The sequence below is a fragment of the Hippocampus guttulatus genome, chromosome 10, assembly GCF_054856545.1.
Source record: "Hippocampus guttulatus isolate MCC_2025c chromosome 10, RoL_Hgut_1.0, whole genome shotgun sequence".
NCBI lineage: Eukaryota > Metazoa > Chordata > Actinopteri > Syngnathiformes > Syngnathidae > Hippocampus > Hippocampus guttulatus.
Window position 1 is genome coordinate 13,107,525 of NC_141270.1, and position 19,228 is coordinate 13,126,752.

The 19,228-nt window shown below is 43.7% G+C and overlaps 1 protein-coding gene, 1 long non-coding RNA gene and 2 other non-coding genes across 13 annotated transcripts in view; all 4 read right to left on the bottom strand.

Moving 5' to 3' along the window:
• Positions 1-1,314: 1,314 nt before the first annotated feature.
• On the bottom strand, positions 1,315-6,572 carry LOC147199325 (uncharacterized). Of its 8 annotated transcripts, none has more exons than XR_015102103.1 (7): positions 6,500-6,569; positions 5,800-5,879; positions 5,425-5,536; positions 4,842-4,884; positions 3,403-3,826; positions 3,224-3,327; positions 1,315-2,506 (listed from the first exon to the last, which is right to left on the bottom strand). It is a non-coding gene; the product is annotated as an uncharacterized LOC147199325 (long non-coding RNA). The 8 variants fall into 8 exon arrangements; XR_015102102.1 differs by having other exon boundaries at positions 1,315-2,528; XR_015102105.1 differs by lacking the exon at positions 1,315-2,506 and having other exon boundaries at positions 2,974-3,327; positions 3,403-3,718.
• On the bottom strand, positions 5,244-5,377 carry LOC147199326 (small nucleolar RNA SNORA14). The gene has a single exon (XR_015102171.1). It is a non-coding gene; the product is annotated as a small nucleolar RNA SNORA14 (small nucleolar RNA).
• Positions 5,617-5,751, bottom strand: LOC147199327 (small nucleolar RNA SNORA14). Its single transcript, XR_015102172.1, has one exon. It is a non-coding gene; the product is annotated as a small nucleolar RNA SNORA14 (small nucleolar RNA).
• Positions 6,573-6,911: 339 nt separating the features above from the next.
• Positions 6,912-19,228, bottom strand: part of arid4b (AT-rich interaction domain 4B) — a 35,255-nt gene continuing 22,938 nt past the window's right edge. The window contains exons 10-24 of one of the 3 annotated variants that reach the window (XM_086121833.1): positions 18,455-18,531; positions 17,694-17,845; positions 17,536-17,608; positions 16,759-16,853; positions 16,568-16,665; positions 16,241-16,439; positions 15,938-16,164; positions 13,592-13,774; positions 12,611-12,695; positions 12,333-12,534; positions 11,024-12,232; positions 10,355-10,465; positions 10,051-10,275; positions 9,376-9,522; positions 6,912-8,996 (exon numbers count right to left, since the gene is read on the bottom strand). In XM_086121833.1, coding sequence (XP_085977959.1) covers positions 8,848-8,996; positions 9,376-9,522; positions 10,051-10,275; positions 10,355-10,465; positions 11,024-12,232; positions 12,333-12,534; positions 12,611-12,695; positions 13,592-13,774; positions 15,938-16,164; positions 16,241-16,439; positions 16,568-16,665; positions 16,759-16,853; positions 17,536-17,608; positions 17,694-17,845; positions 18,455-18,531 — 3,232 coding nt within the window. In that variant the 3' untranslated portion in view covers positions 6,912-8,847. Of the gene's footprint in view, positions 8,997-9,375; positions 9,523-10,050; positions 10,276-10,354; positions 10,466-11,023; positions 12,233-12,323; positions 12,535-12,610; positions 12,696-13,591; positions 13,775-15,937; positions 16,165-16,240; positions 16,440-16,567; positions 16,666-16,758; positions 16,854-17,535; positions 17,609-17,693; positions 17,846-18,454; positions 18,532-19,228 lie in introns of all 3 variants that reach the window. The other 2 variants (XM_086121832.1, XM_086121834.1) reach the window with 2 other exon arrangements.

Here is a 19,228-nt window from a genome sequence, read left to right on the forward strand (position 1 = left end):
CTGGGTTAAAGACTCAAGCAATGGAATGCCACTGTTACGTCTCCAATGCGTTCATTTTACAGACTCTCTGTGTCAAAAAGGCATCCGAATTTAAATCTAAAAGCAGAAAATTCATGAGTCGACATCATCTCATATGCCACGTCAATGCTGTTTATACCGAGGGAAATTTAGTTTTTCAAAGGCAGTGAGAAAGGGGTTTCCGATGATCACAAGGAGAGCGCAAACATGCGTGGGGGGTTGACACATGACAGAAAGGCTTTAGTAGAAGAGAAATCCACCAGGATTTGTAGCCCGATTTGGATTCACGTGATTGGCTCCGCATCCTCTCTCATTTTCCACCCATGCTCAGCCCCTGTGAGATGAAAAATGGGTCATCTGGGTGGAAGTTAATACTCATAGCACGTACCGTGCCGCTTTATTTTTAGGACAGCTTCATCTTCACTTGGTGAATGACACCGGGGTGTTGGTTAAGGGGCCCGACTCGTGTTTATTATTATATCCGCTGGCAGCTTCTAACGTTTCCCCTCCGTGACTGTGTATATTTGACGAGCCCTACATGCATGACATCAGCGACAGACAGAGCGACTCTGGGCATCGGGTGTTAAAACGTTCAACAGGACATACGCCGGACGTCCTCGTGGAGATCAACATTATCTTACCAAAAGCTCCTCAGACATGTGCCGAAGCTGCCATGGCAACCACATACTAGCAAGCTATTTCTGGCCGCTCGACTCCCAAACACAGCTGCTCCTGCGCTACCAGTCATCCCCACCTGACAGATATCCAATCTGAGCTATGCCAGGCATTCGGTGCACAAGATCACGACCCGACATTCACGCGGCCAAACAGCAGAGCAACATTAATTACTGCCGGCCATCATTTGGTGACAGGTTTTCCAGCCAGGTCTTGCAGTCAATTGTTCCTCCTAGCACGTGAAAGGTTTTTGAATTGGTGGTTTTCCATAATGGACCGTTTTCTCGGAGCAGGGGGCTTGTCATTGACATCTTACTTCCTCGATTTGGAAAGAGTTACCGTGAGCACTTCAGTAAAAGCACCACAAATACACGAACACATGTTGCCGACGTTTTCAAAGCTGTCAAAGTGAGCTGCTGTGATCTCATCCTTCATTCACGCCTTGGAGAAGTGGGGCGTGCGAGGCGAGGGGCGTTGCTCGGAGCCACAGTGCCCCCTACTGCACGGAGGGAGCGTTGAGCGTTTTCTTTCCATCTCAAAGATGAAGCGCTGACTCATTATTCACTCTTGCAAGAACGGCGCCATGAGTATAACCTAGTTACAAGACACGGCACCACCTACTGTATTTGGTTATTTTAATGACACGGGAAAAACCCTGACTGATTCATGCCTCGAACGTGAATATGAACACACACCCTCACGGGTAGCTGAAATGAAGTCATCACGGGCACCGCAGCAGAGTAATTTGAACAATTTGGCTCCACCATACAAATGCAAATGATACTTAAATGTGCTTGTCCTGCTGTTCATTTGGGTAACAGTATAAAATAGTGGATGGACGTTTGGTGTAAGGGTCTTCAGTCTTAGGTAATTTTCACATTGTATATCCCTGTAAAACCAATCTGAAATTGCTACAAAATATTGATGCAATGAATGAACTAAATTGACACATGAGCTGAAAGTGTGGGTAACATTGAATGGAAAAGGAACTAAACATGTATTACTGTATGACATGATGACAGAACAGAGCTCAGAATACATCGCACAACTACATAGTAGCCATAAAATACAATAGAAAAGGCAGATTACATTTCAGTAAATTACAAAAGCATATTCCTGAAACAAATGCACAAATACTTTTCAGAGGAAAATCCTCCAACCCAGTGGCTACAAAACTTACTACTAATCATTTTAGATGTTTTTGTGCTGCTCTGTCTTGTACTGGTGAATTTTGAGGGGGTTTTTTTTTTTAAAGCTGGGATAAACACAAAAAACATCCTGAAATATTTCACTGTGTGTGGTTACATTTCCCACATTATTTTTGATTTGACGAGAAGCACTTTTATTCCAATTTTCAGTGGAAAGTGACATACTTTCCATGGGTTTTTTTTCTTCATTTATAGTGGAAGACTGTGTTCCTATTTTAGACTGCCATTCTTAATTATGTTGATGGCAGGAAGGCAGCAGTTGCTTGCCAGCCATCCTTCAGCTTTACCCGCCCAACATACTAGAATAAGTGGCCAGTGTTTACAAAGGAAGTGAACTTGTGTAGAGAAAGTGTTCCAGGGAGATTGCCAGCAGATTCCATTCTAACTGGAACTCTTCAGTCCACATTTTATTTCCAGAGGACATGCAAACAAGTCACTTCTGCGCTGCACGTGCCCGCTCACAGGCAGATGACTATGAACGACATTCTGTAGGCCTGAGCTCAAGGACAGCAGAGCATCTTGCATTGACTTTTCACTCTCCTCTGTGTATTTTCAGTGTAGAAACCGGGCTTTCCCTTCCCTCCCGTTTCCTGGCAACGTCAAGACTGAGAGCAGAGAGAAAAACAGCTGCAGACGGGAGGAAAATAATTACCGCTCTATTTGGAGACACTCAGCGGACATGCTCCTTTCCACTCAAAATACAATGACCCCGTTCACCCAACTACACGAAACACACTGTATCAAGACAAGTGGGCCCAATTAGATGAGCAACATTTGCTTCCTCCCTGCTCCAGCATTCTTGATGTCGAAAGCGCCAGGAACGTTTCCGTTCCTGAGGCAAAATGGCACTCCTTTTTCATGGAGAAAGAGCAGCGGCGCTACTGCGCGTTGCTACTGCCATCTATAGGTTTGCAAAAACAAAACACAGCTATCCATTTACTTTCCATAGTGCCATACTAAATTGGGCTCCTTCAAAGCTGACCTTGGGGCCAGAGACTGGATAAAATTGAGACTGATTGGCAACTTAAGAACTGGGAGACTTATGTGCTAATAGCTAAGCAATAATCCAAAACATAGTGATTTTATTTGGGGGATTCAGGTAGATTTAATTTATGTATGAAAAAAATGTGATGTGACAAAAAGAAACAAGACTTTACTCATACATTATATCTTGAATATTAAATATTACAAAATCTACAGAGAAATAGCATTATATACCCTTCAAAGGTAACCAAGAGAAAATGAACTTGAACTGCAATCACTTCTGCTACCCACAGAGGCATCCGACAAAATATCTGGGAAATAGGTAGAATTGCCCTCACAGCAGAGTGTTCTCTCCACACAGCCTGCCGAACGGAGCCATGGAGGCAATGCACATATTAGATGTGCTCGTTGACTGTCCGACGTAGCACAAAATCCGGTTGGGCTAAAAAAAAAATAAAAAAAAAGCCATCAGCATGATATCGACCTCTGATTTGGACATGTGTATCTGGAGTCTCACATTGCAGGTTCTGTATGTTGGTTTCTGGGCCGTACAAGAAGTTCCAAGTTCAAGATCTTCTGCCGTGCTCTCCAGCAAGATTTGGAAAAACAGACCGACTTTTTCTGGTCATCCTAAAAGCTTGAGCTTCCACCTGGACGACCACCTTCTGCATTCGCAAAGCCTGCACCAAGAGTGTCCTTATTGACTCCTCCTTCAAGCTGGGCTCCTTTGCCATGATCTGCACTCACTACTGCACCACCCCCTGGTTCACTCGGTTGATGTTGTCATTTGTCTTTGACTGGGAGCAATCCTTCACCCGGTCATCTCCAGAGGCCTTTTTGAAAAGTTGAAATTTTACTCAACTTTAACCACAGATTCAAAGTGATGCTTTGCATCATGTTTGTACCACCTCCAGTTGCATGTGAATGGGCTACACAAAAGCCTGAAAAAGAAGCGTAGAGTCACAGTTTCATAGCTGTGTGCTAGAAGCCTGTTAACTCTTTGAATACCCCCCCCCCACCACCTTTTCACTGGAGCAACCCCCTCAATCACTCAAATTTTACTGAATTTTGACTGATTTGCAAGGCCCACAGAATTGTCTGTTCTATGGCTATATATATACATGCAACCTGTCAAAAGAAAGGTGACTCTCGTCTTTCGGCAGAAAAAAAGTTTGTTTCTATCTTTCTCCATTCGTTGGCAATCAGCATTAGAAAACTGCTAAGTTTTATGGAAAAGGCCGATTTTCTGCAGAAATCCAGAGAAAATGCTTCATCAGAATCTTCATCAGATGAACTCGAAACTCGGCGTGAGCTATGCGGGCCGCGTGCAGCATGCCATGTTTGCGCAGGCTGACGTTCCTTTGACGGGTGCTGCTTTCCATTACGTGACCGAAGCGTCATCTTCTCTTCCACACAAACACCATCTCCTTTGTTGTTTTGTTTCGAGGACGCTTTTATACCGAAAAAAAACAATCCTTTTTAGTTAGTTGTTTCCTTTTCTCCATCGTTGCTAGTTGCTAATGTTCCAATCCACTATCCACATACGCCCCTCCTCCACTATACGCCCTTTCTACTACTTCTGCGGCATAATCCTGGTGGATTTTTGCACCACTGCCACCCGATGGCCATTTTTTTGCTATTTAACATTGCCGTCAAGCCTAATCCTTTGGTGAGAAGTTGCATCAGACTCTCTTGCACCCTCCCCCATGAAAAAACGTGATTGACGTATTAATACGTCATGGGGAGGGAGCGGCTATGCGCTAATTGACGTATTTATACGTCAAAGGGTGTAAATGAGTTAAAAGCCTAATTTATTTTTTTGTCACACCCATATTTTAGATAAAATAGGAACTTTTTCCAGGAACAATGGGGATGGTATTGCGGCATGTACATAGCATCTGTGACAGAGTTTGACATTTGACCTGGAGTCGACCTACCACACAGTGAACAACTTACCAGGGTCTGCGCTTTTCTGTCGTCTTCTCTTTAATAGGCCACACTGAAAAGCAAACGGGCATGGTCATCCACAGACTGTAGAGTTTCAAGGTATCACATGGCTCATTCATCGCCACAATCAGTAAACCTACCCAGTAAAATGACTCACACATGGGTCAGTGGTACAGTGGTCATCTCTCAACCTGTAGGTTGTGGGGTCGATCATTGACCCTTGTTACTGTGTCAAAGTGTCCACGAGCAAGACACTAAACCCTAACTTGCTCCCAGCTGACATGGCAGCAGCCTCCCATTGGTGTATGAATGTGTGGGAATGGGTGAATTTGAAGCTTTGTAAAGCATTTAGGGAAACATGTGGTCTGGATAAAGCATTATAAGTGCACTCAATTTACTATTTACACAGAATTTTGTCTTAGAGGTGAAATAACCAAGAGCAACAGGCAAGTGGCTCTCAGTTTTGGATGTTCTAAGATTGGTCTTGCACCTTTTCTTGTCCCAGAGGCCACAGATTGCAACCGGGGGGTTTATTAAAGATGCGAGGGGAAATAATGAAATTATTACATTGGTACTATAAAGCGAAACTCACCTTGTCAGTGCTAGGATGGTAGGTTGGGAACATGTGGAGGTACAGGCCTGCTTGAACCTGCGAAAATGTTGCCATGGTTGACCACATACACAAGTGTGCAGGTCATCTTTTCCTGTTCCAGGTGAGAAACATTTACATTACAGACAGCCGTGCAATTGAACAAACATACTGCACAAATATAGATCACACAGAATTGTGTCTTAGAGGTGAAATAACCAAGAGCATCAGACAAGTGGCGCTTGGTTTTGGATGTTCTAAGATTGATCTTGCAACTTTTCTTGTCCCAGAGGCCACAAATGGCAACGGTGGGGTTTATTAAAGATGCCAGCAGAAATAATGACATTATTATTATTGCTGTGTTAAAGAGTTGCTCACTTTGTCAGTGCTAAGACGGTGGGGGAAATGTGGAGGTGGACGTCTGCTTGAAGCTGAGATGGTATTGCAGGTCATATATACTTGCAACGGGCCAGAAAAATGTACATTAGACGGTCTTACCCTTCTACACAATATTAAATAACCCGGTTGGGTTCGATACAACATGCGTTACAACGTTAGGTGCACAAAACTGCATTCCAAGTTGTTTGGTGGACAAATTGTCGACCTATTAGTTGTGCTTAGTTGCAGTTCCGATAGCTGTAGTGTATGATGTAACGCAGTTTCGGACCACTAAAAAGAACCACATTTAAAACTGGAGAAATAACAAATTTGTAAAACAGAATATTGCAGATAGCGTCTTATTTGATTTCTTTCAAACAGTGTGAATGCAGTGTCCATCATTAGGATAATGATCGAAAGCGAACGAGATGTGCTCTTTTCAACACGAGTATCTACATTAGCAACTCTGCAAACCAATGCAATTAAACAAGATGCTTGCATGATATAAGTAACATATCCACTGCTGGACAAGCAACATTCAAAAGTAACCTACGTGCGGTTCGTGGGCCATGTGCAAGCTGACGTACTTGCGATCGTTTCAATTAAACCCTGCTCTGGTCACTATTTAACGTGGTATTCCTCATAAACGAGGATTTGTTAAAGTTTTGCAGGACTGGTAAAGAAAAGAGCGTAATCTCACCGTTCTTTACACAGCAAAAATGTGTCAATTCTGTAGTAGCTGGCCAAGGAGCACTTCTTGAGCAACGCTGCACATTACGAGTCAATGATTGGCCGGTGCAATTGAAAGGTCCTCAAAGTAGCATTTCATTGGCTTAGGTTTGGAGTGACACATACAAGACCAATCAAATTCCAGTATATCCATTTCCTTTTTGCCGTCAGCCTCAAAATAGTCGTCTGACATGAGACGACTTGGGGGGGGGGGGGGGCTGTGAGGAAAAATTACAGCAGACGTCAGTTATTTTAAGTGTACCACTTAGTGTCAAACCATATAGTTTGTGTTTGATAGTAAAACAATAAAACAAAAAATAAAATTGGAAAGAAACACGAATACAGTATAACAATTTAGAAATGATACCAACAGTCAACCTGGATATTTCACAAACTATGGCATTTATTTCAAACGGAGGCTTTTGCTTTGCATTTTTACAATAAATTACACAATGACCGTCATCTGATAAACCTAATAAATACTATTTCAACAAGCTCCTTTATCATAATCTTTGACCCTAACCATTTTCCATGCGATTTGGAAAATAGGTCAGCTTCATTAAAAAACACCACTCTTCTCTTACAAGCACAAGCTAATGAAAACAAAAAATTGAATAAAAAGTAAACCATGACATTTTTAAAAATTGGGAATCAAAATACTGTATGGGGAAACAACAATTAAAATGAATAAGAGTCAAACAAAATTGACCAAAAAAATCTCTCGAGACTAAGTGTATGGGGAAAAGGAGAACATGCACGTTGTGACTCAATATTTACACAAAGTACAGTTAAAAGCATAAACCTGTCTGTACAGAAAAGTACATTATTAACAGTGCAAGATATTAAATAGCTTGACTCAAAACACTTCTCAATATACAAATCTATAACAAAAGCATACAAGTGCTAAACAAAATGTAACTTCAGGTCAGTGAGTAGGAGTCTATACAAAGGAAACCGAAAATGTATCCATATACATCAATGTATAATATAAATGCACATTTACAATAGCTTTACCTTTATTTTTGCCATAATACATGGAAAAGTGTTTATTTTTTATTTTTATTTTTTGGTAAGGGTGAGTATGAGAAGAAGCGTGACAGTGGATATATGAATGATAGTACAGGGGAAGCTATGCTTTGCCTTAATGAAAACAACACACATTTAACAAATAACTAACTTCACGTTGTTTGGTACACTGTACACATGGGAGTCAGCTTCATTTCAACTGTGAATACCTATTATGGCTGTTTTCAAGTCAATGATCCAGTTGGGGACATGCAGCAAGTCTTAAGTCAAGACAAAGACTGACAGCTACTGTACTTAAAAATGGAGACATGAACAAAGAGATGGTTAAAAAAAAAAGGGCAGATGAAGTGAAGTAATGGGACCATTGTGTTCATCGTCACTGCATGGTTTCTACCCAAGATGGATAAGTATTCAGTAGTAGATTACAGGTGATCCAGTATAGTTCTACAATTAAATATTACTGCCATCACTATCCATTATTCACTGTCTGTCACATACATACAAACACACAATCACTCAGTTACACTGCATTTTAAAGTCTTTTGTAAGGGATATAATTTCAGGCAACCCTCTGATTTGAGAGGAGGAGCAGTAAAAAGTTCTGTCCTTCCTCCAAGTGCCACATGGAAAAAAACTAAAAGGCACTACAGAATCATGCCACATTCCATCCACTGTGGCTACCAGTGACCTCCAAGACTCAATGCAAACATTTGCATGCCTGAAGAAGATATGAGCAATGTTGTCAACTAAGTTTTGGCCTTTTTATGACAGTGGTGGACAGCAAACATTGTTAAGTTACACATTTTGCCCTTAATGCCAATGTGGCAATGCTCATTTGAATTCCTCAATTGAACAGTGAGCTCAGGCGGCACCATTTTGAGCTACGAGGAAAGAGCACAGGAGGGAGTTGAATGGAAAACATCCCTTACCAACGCATTTCTTATCAAATGGAAACAGCTATTGCTTGTAAAAATGCAATCTTATAAACGTTCAATTCGAATTAAGTAGAGCACAATAGACAATTGTGAATCTGTTTAGACAAATTTCACCCCCCCATGCAATTGTCATGAAAGTGCACTTAAGTGCCATTAGCTTGTCAAGAAAACAGTTGTCAATAAAAAATAGTGCTTATTCCTTGTTGTTGTTGTTGTTTTTTGTCTCTGGTCTGGTGTTGTGCCCGAGTTGTTACAGTATGTAGCTTGAACTGACCATCCTCTGGGAAGGAAATGGGGGCAGTGGCCCCAGGGTGCTGGTTAAGTGCTTAGTGCGGCGGCTCCTTGCTGCTACATCCTGTCACCTGCACTCTACTGATACCCCGGAGTTCTGTGAAGAAGAGGATGATGAAGATACCGGTTGGTCGGCCAGCGTCAACATGACTGCTGCTGTCAGTGAGCTTGAGGACGGTGAAGAGGAGGAGGATGAAGATGATGCGGCCACAGTGCCTACAGAGCAGGAATAGGGTTTGGTTACGAGGTACATATGTCAAACTTTTTTGTTGTGTTTTTTTTAATTGGCTTGTATTCTAGTAGTTACGGGTATCTGGAAACCTTGGCCATCCATCATGTATGAAATTAAAACACCAAGTAAATATTTTGTTCTTAGTCTATTTTTGAATCTGTCTGTGAGCAAGCCATTCAGAACTTCCGCCCAACTGTTGCATAACACTTGGGCTAATTGACATAATAACCACCCTCCCACATTGAGTTCCTCTGCTCATGACAAAATCAAGTAGGCTGGCATGAGATCTAGAGCCACTTTGAAGTAACAGTTGGAGTCTGGATGCGAGAGTTGACAGTCCGAAACACGGTACATGCAACTCACTTTCCAGTTCTTTTTTCTTCATGCGCTTTCGCCGTCTGTCGATGGAGGCCACCTCAGACTTGAGAGAGAGGTAGTGGTTCCTGATGTCCTGAAGCTTATCTTGAAGAAATGAGATCCTCTCCAGACTGTTCATTTTCTCCAGGTCAGCTGGTGAGAAATAAATCTGAATTAGGCAGAATATCATTGACTATAACAAATAGCCCACAACAGCTAAACTACCCCTAAAAAAATCTGTATGTATATTATGCCGCACCGGCCTACAATGCATAGGTGTCGGGTTCGATTCTGGCTGCGGCCTTCCTGTGTGGAGTGGAGTTTGCATGTTCTGCCAGGGCCTGCTTGGGTTTTCTCCGGGCACTTCCTTTTCCTCCCACATTCCAAAAACATGCATGGCAGGTTAATGAAACACTCTAAATTGTGAGCGTGGATGGTTGCTTGTCTATGTGTGCCCTGCGATTGGCTGGCAACAAGTTCAGGGTGTGCCCCGCCTACTGCCCGAAGACAACTGGGATAGGCTCCAGCAGGCCCGCGACCTTCGTGAGGATAAGCGGATTAGAAAATGGATGGATGAAGCTAACATTTGGGTATAAGATGGTTGGGGTGCGGACGATGAGGGTTAGCTGAACCGTTAGAATGTTTACAGAGCGGCCGATTCACTGTCTTAGCCACACTTACACATCTGGAAGCTCCACTTGTAAACCCGTGGCGATCTTCCATGGTTTTCCCGGTGCTGCGAGTGATCGGCGTCACCCTGTTTGTGGTACTTATGGCTTGACGTGGGAGATCGGCCTTGAGACTTAGGCGAAACAGCAACCTTGACGTCCGATGTGTCATTCTTGGTGGTAGCTGGTTTGGGCGAGCCTTCCACAAGAGATTGGTCCTCGCTGTCACTGCTGTTGGCTGAAGGACACAAGAACCAAGTCTGAGTTCCGCTCCACCTGACATGATCTGTACAGGCTAATCACAAACTTCTGGTTACCTGTTTTCCTATTCTTTTTGGGAGGCACAACAAGGCTCTTGCGGTTTGTCTTGTGTTTCTTCGAGACGCTGCCTGTCTGTGATTCTTTTTGCCGTTTCTGACTCGCAGATGCTATAATGACAAATTGTACAAAAATGAGGGCATGTGTAGACCAAAGGGCTCGTTCTTTTGTACTTATGATTGCACTAGATCAGGGGTGGGCAAACTTTTTGGCTCGGGGGCTGCATTGACCGCATTTGTTGACAGTCCATATCAAACATCAACAGAACAAAATGAAAGTACTGTATTAATATACTTTTTTTAAAATGACAACAGTGTTGTTGATGACCTATTTTAGCCTGTGCATTGCTGCAGATGGGTTGTGATCAGACCAGTAGAAGTAGAGTGATACAGAGGTCCTAGGTGGTCGAAAAGATCCCCCCCCGCCCTCCCCGTGTTCTGCAACTTCAAGTCAATGCACCACCTGGCGGGTGAAATGCCTGTCATTACAAGTCCAATTGAAATGAATGCAATCATTCACATCGAACCTTAATTGTGGACCAACCTTCGGCGGGCCGGATTAAAAAGACCAATGGGCCGGATTCGGCCCGCGGGCCGTAGTTTGCCCATCTCTGCACTAGATACTCAGGGAAAAGTATGTGTTGTATGAAGCTCATTTGCAGTTTGTACCTTTGGACTTCTGCTCGCTGTCATGCTGGCTGCTGCTGCTCAGCTCCAGGCTGCAGTTGCTGCTGCTGTTGGAGGAGAGCGGGGCATCAAACACTTTTGGTGGGGAGCCCGTCCCTTCATCCCGTGAAAGATCTGGGAGCTCCCCACTCAGACTCTCCACTTCTACTGTGCTGCAGTCACTCTCGCTGCGTCGGCATGCCACTTCCTCCTGTACCAGCCCTGGCAAGAGACTTGAGGAAGTTGATACTGGAGGCAGACCAGGGTGTGTGGGCGGCACTGGTGGGGAAGGCGGTGGTGCTTGGACGCCGTCTTCCAATGTACTGCCTCTACCTGAGGGGGACTCTGGTGTGGTGGGTGGTGTGTTGAGTACAGAGTTACTGCCGCTGCTTGGGAACTCTTGCAGTTTGTCATTTTCTATGTGCTCTTCCGAGGCGTCGTCCTCAGGTCCTGCTTCCTGCTCAACACTTGTATCTTCCAGGCTCGAGGGTACAGGCGGAGGGGGAGAATTAGCGGCCTCTGTGTCGGAATCAGAGAATAACTCTTTTAAAGTCTTTTTTGGCCACTGGGCTTGAATGCTGGACCACACGTCCTTTTGGCCTTTTGAGCGCACAGCCGGCTTGTCCTCCCCATTCCCAGACATTTTGGCCCGCTTTTCGGGAATGTCCCAGAACCCTGCTTGTCTGCTGGATTTGCTCTTCTCCTTTGTCCCATTGTACTTCTTGGAAGGGCAACCTTTGGTTTTTGGTTGGCCTCGTTCACTGCCCTCGGCCTGGGAACCAGAAAGTGCTGCTCCCTCATCATCCGAACTGCTGCTAGATGAGGCCCCTCTCTCTTCCATGGCACCAGCACTCGTATCCTCCAGTTTCCTGGAGGAGCCTACAGGCAGCCAGTCTGCACTCCTTGTGGCCCTCCTCGCTTTGGACTGTTTCTTTGGGGTCCTCTCTGCTGTCCCTTCAGCTTTTCTCTTCCTGGTGCTTGCCTCCCCAATCAAATCAGGTTTGCGCTTCCCCACTTCCCCGCTGATTATCTCAAGGTTCTTCCCTGAGACTGCGGAAGGTTTGGATCCATTGGGTGGAGTGCCACTTTCTCTCCATTCTGAAGTTTTTTGAAGCTCTGATTGGCCCTTTCCATCCCTGCAAGTACCACAGTCTTCTTTATTCTGCTCTCCTTCACACTCAGGATCACTCTCGTCTGAGAACAATTCAGAGGCTGAGTTGAATAAGAAAACCCCCCCCCAAAAGATTGTTTCATTATATACACGTGAGACTGAAGACGTTTTGAACTGTTAAAGTGTTGCTACCTTGCAGACCATTGAGGATGGATGTAATCTCAATAGATTTGGGTGGAGAGTGCTGCTGGGCCCCTTGGTCCTCCCCCTGATCCAGCTTGGAAAAGACATCCTGACTGAGGTCACACTTAGAGCGAGAGACACGGTTATTGTTGGGTGAAGGACCGAGGATGTCTCTGTCATTGAGCCTCTCCAATCGGTCTCGCTCCCGCTCGGCTTTGTTCTGTCAGAATTGAATATAAATCAGGGGTCTACTTCATGTCATCATGCCAAATAGTAAAAGTTATACACGTTGTTACCTTGATTTTTTTACGGTGCTTTATTTTCGGTACATTCTTATTGGCTGGTCGAACAATCTTGTCTGCTTTGATCCATTCATCATATCTAAAGAGCAGGTAGACAAAAAAAACACAAAAGACAGTTTTCATCAATCAAATCCTAGAGAGGAGCTCAATAAAACATCACACCACCACCCACCACACAGCCACCTCCGCTGTCTGGCCTGAAACATTGCTGTGATACAAAGCGCCTTCAGAACAGAGGAATATATCCAATAGTGTTAAAGACAAAGCCTTACAATGAGGAGAGAAAGATATTTACATCGACCACCACAACCGACAGAACACAGAGTGCTATTTGGATCTTATGACAAGCATGAACAGTTGCACGACATCTCACAACATCAGACACATACACAATGCAGAGAACAACCATTGTCGTTAGATTATCACAAGATCACACGATAACAATGAGACAATGAAATGTGATTTTTTTTTAACTAGTCGCCCTAACGCCCTAGTTGACACTACATTAAACCTAGCCCACAGGGAAGGGGAGGGGAAAGGGGGTAGATAGAGGTGAGTGTAACAAACAGCACTTTGCTTGACCTCTGTGAGATTAGCGTAACTCAGAACGACAGGATCTACAGGGATTTCACTAGAACCACCGTGTGGCCAATCCAAGCATGAAACAGAAGTTCAGCATGTCTGTTCAGACAGCTGGGGGGTGGACAGACAGGGGATTCAATCACGGTAGGCTAAGAGGAGCTGAGGAACGTTCCCACATCAACCCCGTGCCCAATTCTGTTTCTGCCACTAGAGGGCTCAGTGAGCTCTGACCAAGAGATCAGATGAAGCAGAATTGTGAGGAGGAGCGCATTTGTCACTGCTGCAGGGATATCCACGGAGTGGTAATCCCACAGGGCAATTTGAAGGTTAAGATGTGATTTTGTTTGAGGGTGAATATAGAAGTTAGGTGACTGTCCCCACATCCTGTCTTACCTGATGTTCCAGCCACAGTAGTGCACCAGGTAGAGCACCTCTCCCCCCTCCACGTCTGCCTCTTTCACAGTGGCCTCGTACGTCTTCAGACTGCGGCCTCGCCCATACCTCACCTGCACCTTCATCCCCGGGGGGTAACACTCAAACTCTTCCCCTTCCTCCCCCTCCTGACTGTTGTCATCCCTGCAAGAAAAACAGTTCAGCACTTCCTGTCCCTAGTCTGCTCCAGAGAAAACCACAGAATCCCCACACACCCTCCCACGTCGGTGCAATCTAACATCCAACCTTCTGAAGCTATTCTATCCGCTTGACAGACCTCTTAAGCTTCCTATCCCTCTTCTACAGTACAACAGACTGAATAATACATGATAAGCCTTCCAAACTAGAGCACTTGAATGTTACAAACATAATACTTCATTCATGGAAAGTCCAGACTACTAACTATCCAGCCCTAGATGCATACAGCCAACTTGGGATTGCCATTCACACGCTGTAGAGAACACAACAGCCACAGGGAGGAGCTAGTGAGAAACAGTCAGGAACCGTCAAAGCTGGCGGGTCAACTGGCAATTGAGGAGTGCTGGTTAAGTGGCTATGACGCAGGGGCCACAGGGGCCTCAACGGCCGCAGGTTAGCACAGCATAGCACGACTTGGCAAGCAACAAAGCAACCTGAAGCATAACTACGACATTCAATTTACTTAGCTGCCATGAAGAGCAGCTGTGACAACTCTCCACACAGTCCTCAAGAGTGAACGATTGCTGCTCGGAGCTCATTTTAAATATGGCACAATTAAGATGCACTTTTCAGTGCAGCAAGTGGCACAATCAAAGCAGCTGATTACATTCTTGACATAGCGATGTAAAAAAAGAAAAGAAAAACCCAAATATAATACTGAAGCCTACTTTGGTACTAAAGAAACATTTCATAGCATCATATGGTCCCGATAATACTGAGATTCTTGTGCATTTTTTTTCAACTTTGAAGAAAAATCATCACTGGTGAGACAAGAACAATAACTGGGTTGGTAAAAACTATTGGACAGGGTAAACAAAACATTGTCGGGACGTATAACTTTAGATCAAATAGCTTCTTGTTCCATTGACTTTCATAAATCTGCATAATAATGCACAATGATTCAAGGCTGGACACAAATCATTTTCAAGAAAAATGGGTTCCTTGTAAAACCTGAACAGAATCAACTTAATAGGCCTGTCAAACAGGGAGTTTGCCATCACAAATCAGTTTCAAGTATATGTTGCGATGTCAAGATTATAACTTAAAACGAGGTTTTAGATTCGATTTTTCCTTTTTTATCATTGCATAACGGTCAGCCTCGCCACTGTGCACGTTGAGTATAAAGCATAAATATATAAACAAATAAATAAATAGTGGAAGTCGACTAATACTCCCTCAAAAAAAGTAGCAAAGTTTCCTATTTTAGTGGATGACAAATCAGCACAGTCGTGGACATCATGGCATCTTGTATTTGCGTCATAATGCACTGCAATACAACAACTGAAAAGGCAGTTTATTAAAAATAATTTCACGGTGGTTTGTGGCAAAGAAACTCAACGCTCTGCAGAGCCTCGATCGAGTCGACACAAGTGTCAGAGTATGAGGTAAACAACCACACAAGGCCTCAAATGCGGCACCTCGATTTATTTGCCGCTCAACAAAACAGACAACATGTTAATGACCAAAACCGAACGTTTGTCATCACAGAAAGCCTTATGTGTAGCGGTTGAAAGCGCCAGCGACAACAATAGCTCACACGCACGCACGCACACACATACACATGGAACATTTCATTAAACTGAAGACGAGGTTGTCAGACAAGATTGCAGAGGATAACTAGCTTTGCCGTTATCAGGGCAAGGTGAAATTCAAGAGGCTACATTGTTTGTCGAATGGATGAGGCAGGAGAGAGACAGTGAGAGAGTGAGAGAGAGATAAAGCACAGGGTAACGCATGCCAGGTGGGAGTACTAGTCAGGCTATGCTGCTGAAAGATGCCTTTGTCAGCTGATGCAGACTAAGCCATGACTAATTATAAAAGCAGAGTGGGTAAGAACTTAGTTGGATGAAGCGAGGAAAGCCTTCCTCTCTCTCCACTAGTTAGCAAGCTTAGGTGGATTGTGGATCCACTGGGAATTAGTGCTAGAAAAGGTCTGGATGACGGCTTCAGGTGCTGCCACCGAGGAAAGACAACGTCTTTGGTCTTTATCAAAAGCACATTGCCCATAGTTTGAAGGGAGTCACTGAGTAATGACGCCATTCCACCCACACTGTTTGTGCTATTTTTTTAAATAACCCTGCTTGAGGAGTCATCCATCAAACCACCTACCCAGAGTTGTCCTTGCTCTCCTGGTCCTCGTCATGCTCCTGTTTTATGTTCTCAGCTCCAAGGTGAGACGTTGAAGAGCCTTCATCTGCGTCTCCTGTGTGGGGGCTACTGTCTTCATCCTCCTCTTCCTCCTCCTCATCATAGGTGTTGTTTCCATTGCTGTCCTTTCCGTCAGCTTTTGAAGATGAGCACTGACTTTTGTTTGGAACCAACTCAGGTTTCTCTTCCTGAGGGAGAGCGATGCTTTTAATACAAAAGCACTTGTCATAAGAAATATGATTAGATTCCACAGTGTGACTGCACCTTGCAGACTACAGATGGTGTGCTGATTGGTTCTCCATCTCCATGGTCTTCCTGCTCTTCAGAGCTGGCTGATGTGGGGGCTGTGTTTTCTCCCTCAACCACAGACGTCGACTCTCCCTTGGGGGCCTGCTTCAAAGGGAGGTCCATCTTGAATGTGATGGCAGTGGAAGTGCAGTATTCTTCAAAGCCATAAAGGTACCTGCAGGAAAGCACAAATCTTGTCAGATGCAAAGCGATTGCTCTGAAAATGGTGAAACACTGAGGAGCAGATAAAAGAAACTAGCAGCGTTTAGCCTGTAGAGTTGTGGATGCAGCGCTTGTACATACTTGCGGTAAGCGCATTTGACATTGTAGCCAGCAGCTGAATTGAGCACAGGGATTCCGAGGTCCTGGTAGATTTGCTTCCAAACTGCGCCGCTTTCAATCTGTGTAAAAGTGGGGAGACCAGAGGGTACTTCCGGATTTAGCTCACAAGAGAACAATCGGCAAGATCCAAGTACCGTCACAGTGGCCCTCACATTGTCGAAGCCTCCCAGTTTGTTCACCAGTCTATAGAGCTTGAACAAGTTGAGATTCCGGTATCCCAGAACAGGCCGCTTGTTAATGGGCGTTCCTGTGAGCGGATTTAGAGTACATATCAAATTACGATCAAATTCTCGAATAACATCAACGCCTTCAGCGTTCTATTCTTACAAGAAAACTAAGATGTTTTTATTTTCCTTTTTTTTACTGCTCGTTACAAACAGTGAATCAGACTGTCTATTTGAGGAGTAAAGTTTATTATTCAAAAGAAAAAAAAGGGGCGTTGACAATCTGTGAAAATGAAGTAGGGGCTCTAGGAACACAGATATAAAGTTAAAATACATGATTAACTCATTCACTCCCAAAGACGCTTTTAAACGTCTTCAGACTTGGTCTAGAATTGGCTGGTACTGAATGAGTTCATTTGTGTACTTTGATTAACAGATTTTACTCATGTCCCTGGCGAGGGCTCAACAATTAATCAATTTCAAATCGACATTGCAATGCATTAAAATGAACATTTTTTAAAATTTCATAAAATCGCATAGGCTGAGATACTGGGTGAAAAAAAAATCAGCTTACTTTCAGTTGGTCGGCAGGCTTTAACTTAATTTGATTTATTTATGGAGTGTTATATTGTGAATTAGTTCAGTGCTTAAGAAGCGCAGGTCACATCTTTACATATCCTCGTTTTATAAACACGAATGGTTGAAGTAAAAAAGGAGCCGATTTGTTTGAATTATTGTTGCATTCTCCAGTTGTTTAAAACTCACTTCTGTCTTCCATGAACTTGTAGAGCTGCTGAAGAAAGTTCTCCCTCTCTTCGGGATATGGCTCCACTTCCTCCTAAATCCAGGAGACCAAACTGTTTGAGGCTGCTTTCCACTTGAAGTTTGTGGAAACATCTGCGTGATCATGACTCAGGCTTTACCTCTTCTTCTTCGCCACTGGCATCTTCTTCTTGTTCCTCCTCTTCCTCCTCATCATCATCCACCTCACTGCTGGAGCTTTCCTCTTTCACTTCAGTCTTCCAGGTGATGGGAATGACCGACTGTTGCTGAAACTCCAAGGCTGCATCCAACGCTGCTTGACACACACATAAAATGTGAACAAGATGTTCAAAAGCACACTTTGCAGCCTTGACTTAACTGCCTGATTCAAACACAAAAGGCGCACCATTAACAGCAAAACATATTGCACGGAACTGCAGAACAATTCTGTCACGGGTCACTAGGGGGAGTAAGCAGCATCAAACAACGTTGGCAGATCCTTGTTTTAAATTTTTGTAAAGCAGGCAGATACAGATATGATGCAACAATCTGGAACACAAGTACAATCAAATCATAGAAAGTGTTTTGTTTATGGTTACTCTATTACAAAGGGGCCCTGCTGCATGAGAAATCAGGGTATTAAAAACTCTTGGGAGGATTTAAAGAACACTTTATCCAGAGTCCACATTGAACATCTGCTGCTAATGTGCCAAAACACAACATCCCGAAAATGTGTGTGACTTGTGGCCTCATCGTCAGTATAGTAAATTGAAATTAGCCCTTTCATGCAGGAAATGTGATAACCACCATACGGGTTTTGAAGGATTTTTTTTTTTAAAGATTTATTCGTAAAAGAGAAAAACGTTGGAATAGCTGTCCACTGCAGTGACCACTGTCCTGTCAAGGGTTAATCCTAACTCACCTGACTTCAGCCCTGCATCCGCCTTAAGGGGACAATCTGTGTCGATCTCTCGAACATCCTTCCGTAGCACCATGTAACTGCAAAAAAAAAAAAAAAAAAAAGTGACAACGATTAGCAGTTGCATGACTGTGAGGCAGGCAACCGAAAACCCAAGCAGCTTTCGCACAATAAGTACAACGCTAAACTACATAGAAAACAAATTAAAGACTATCTTGTAAAAACACAGTCGGGCATGTATTGCACTTAGCAAAGTCAATGTATTTTTTTTTTGTGAACAGTCTGCCAAACAAAGGGACTAAAGCTTGTTTCTACTGTTGCTAAGGTAACAATCTGACAAACTATGAATAACCACTCTAAACACCCCATCGCCACCACCGCCACCATCTGCCCTTCTGCATGTGTGACCTTGCTTTCCCTAAAAATATTTTCAAAAGCCATTGTTTCTGAAAAGCACATTTATCGCCAATGATCCCAAACTCTCCGTGGAGGGAGCTCCACACATTGTCGGGCTTATGGATGTGAACTCTCGTCAGCAAACAATGCACATAGATGACACCCCGTGAGCAGCACTTTGGAATAATACACGGGAAGAGGCTTGTTTAAATGATTACACACACACACACAAAAAATGTGGACACATTAGCAAATGTGTGAAAAGCAGGTGAACGGGTACATTTGTATCCTTATCAACTGCAGTTTAAGATAAGATAAGATAAGAAAAACTTTATTAGTCTCGCAATGGAGAAATTCCCAATTCACAGCAGCAAAGTTATG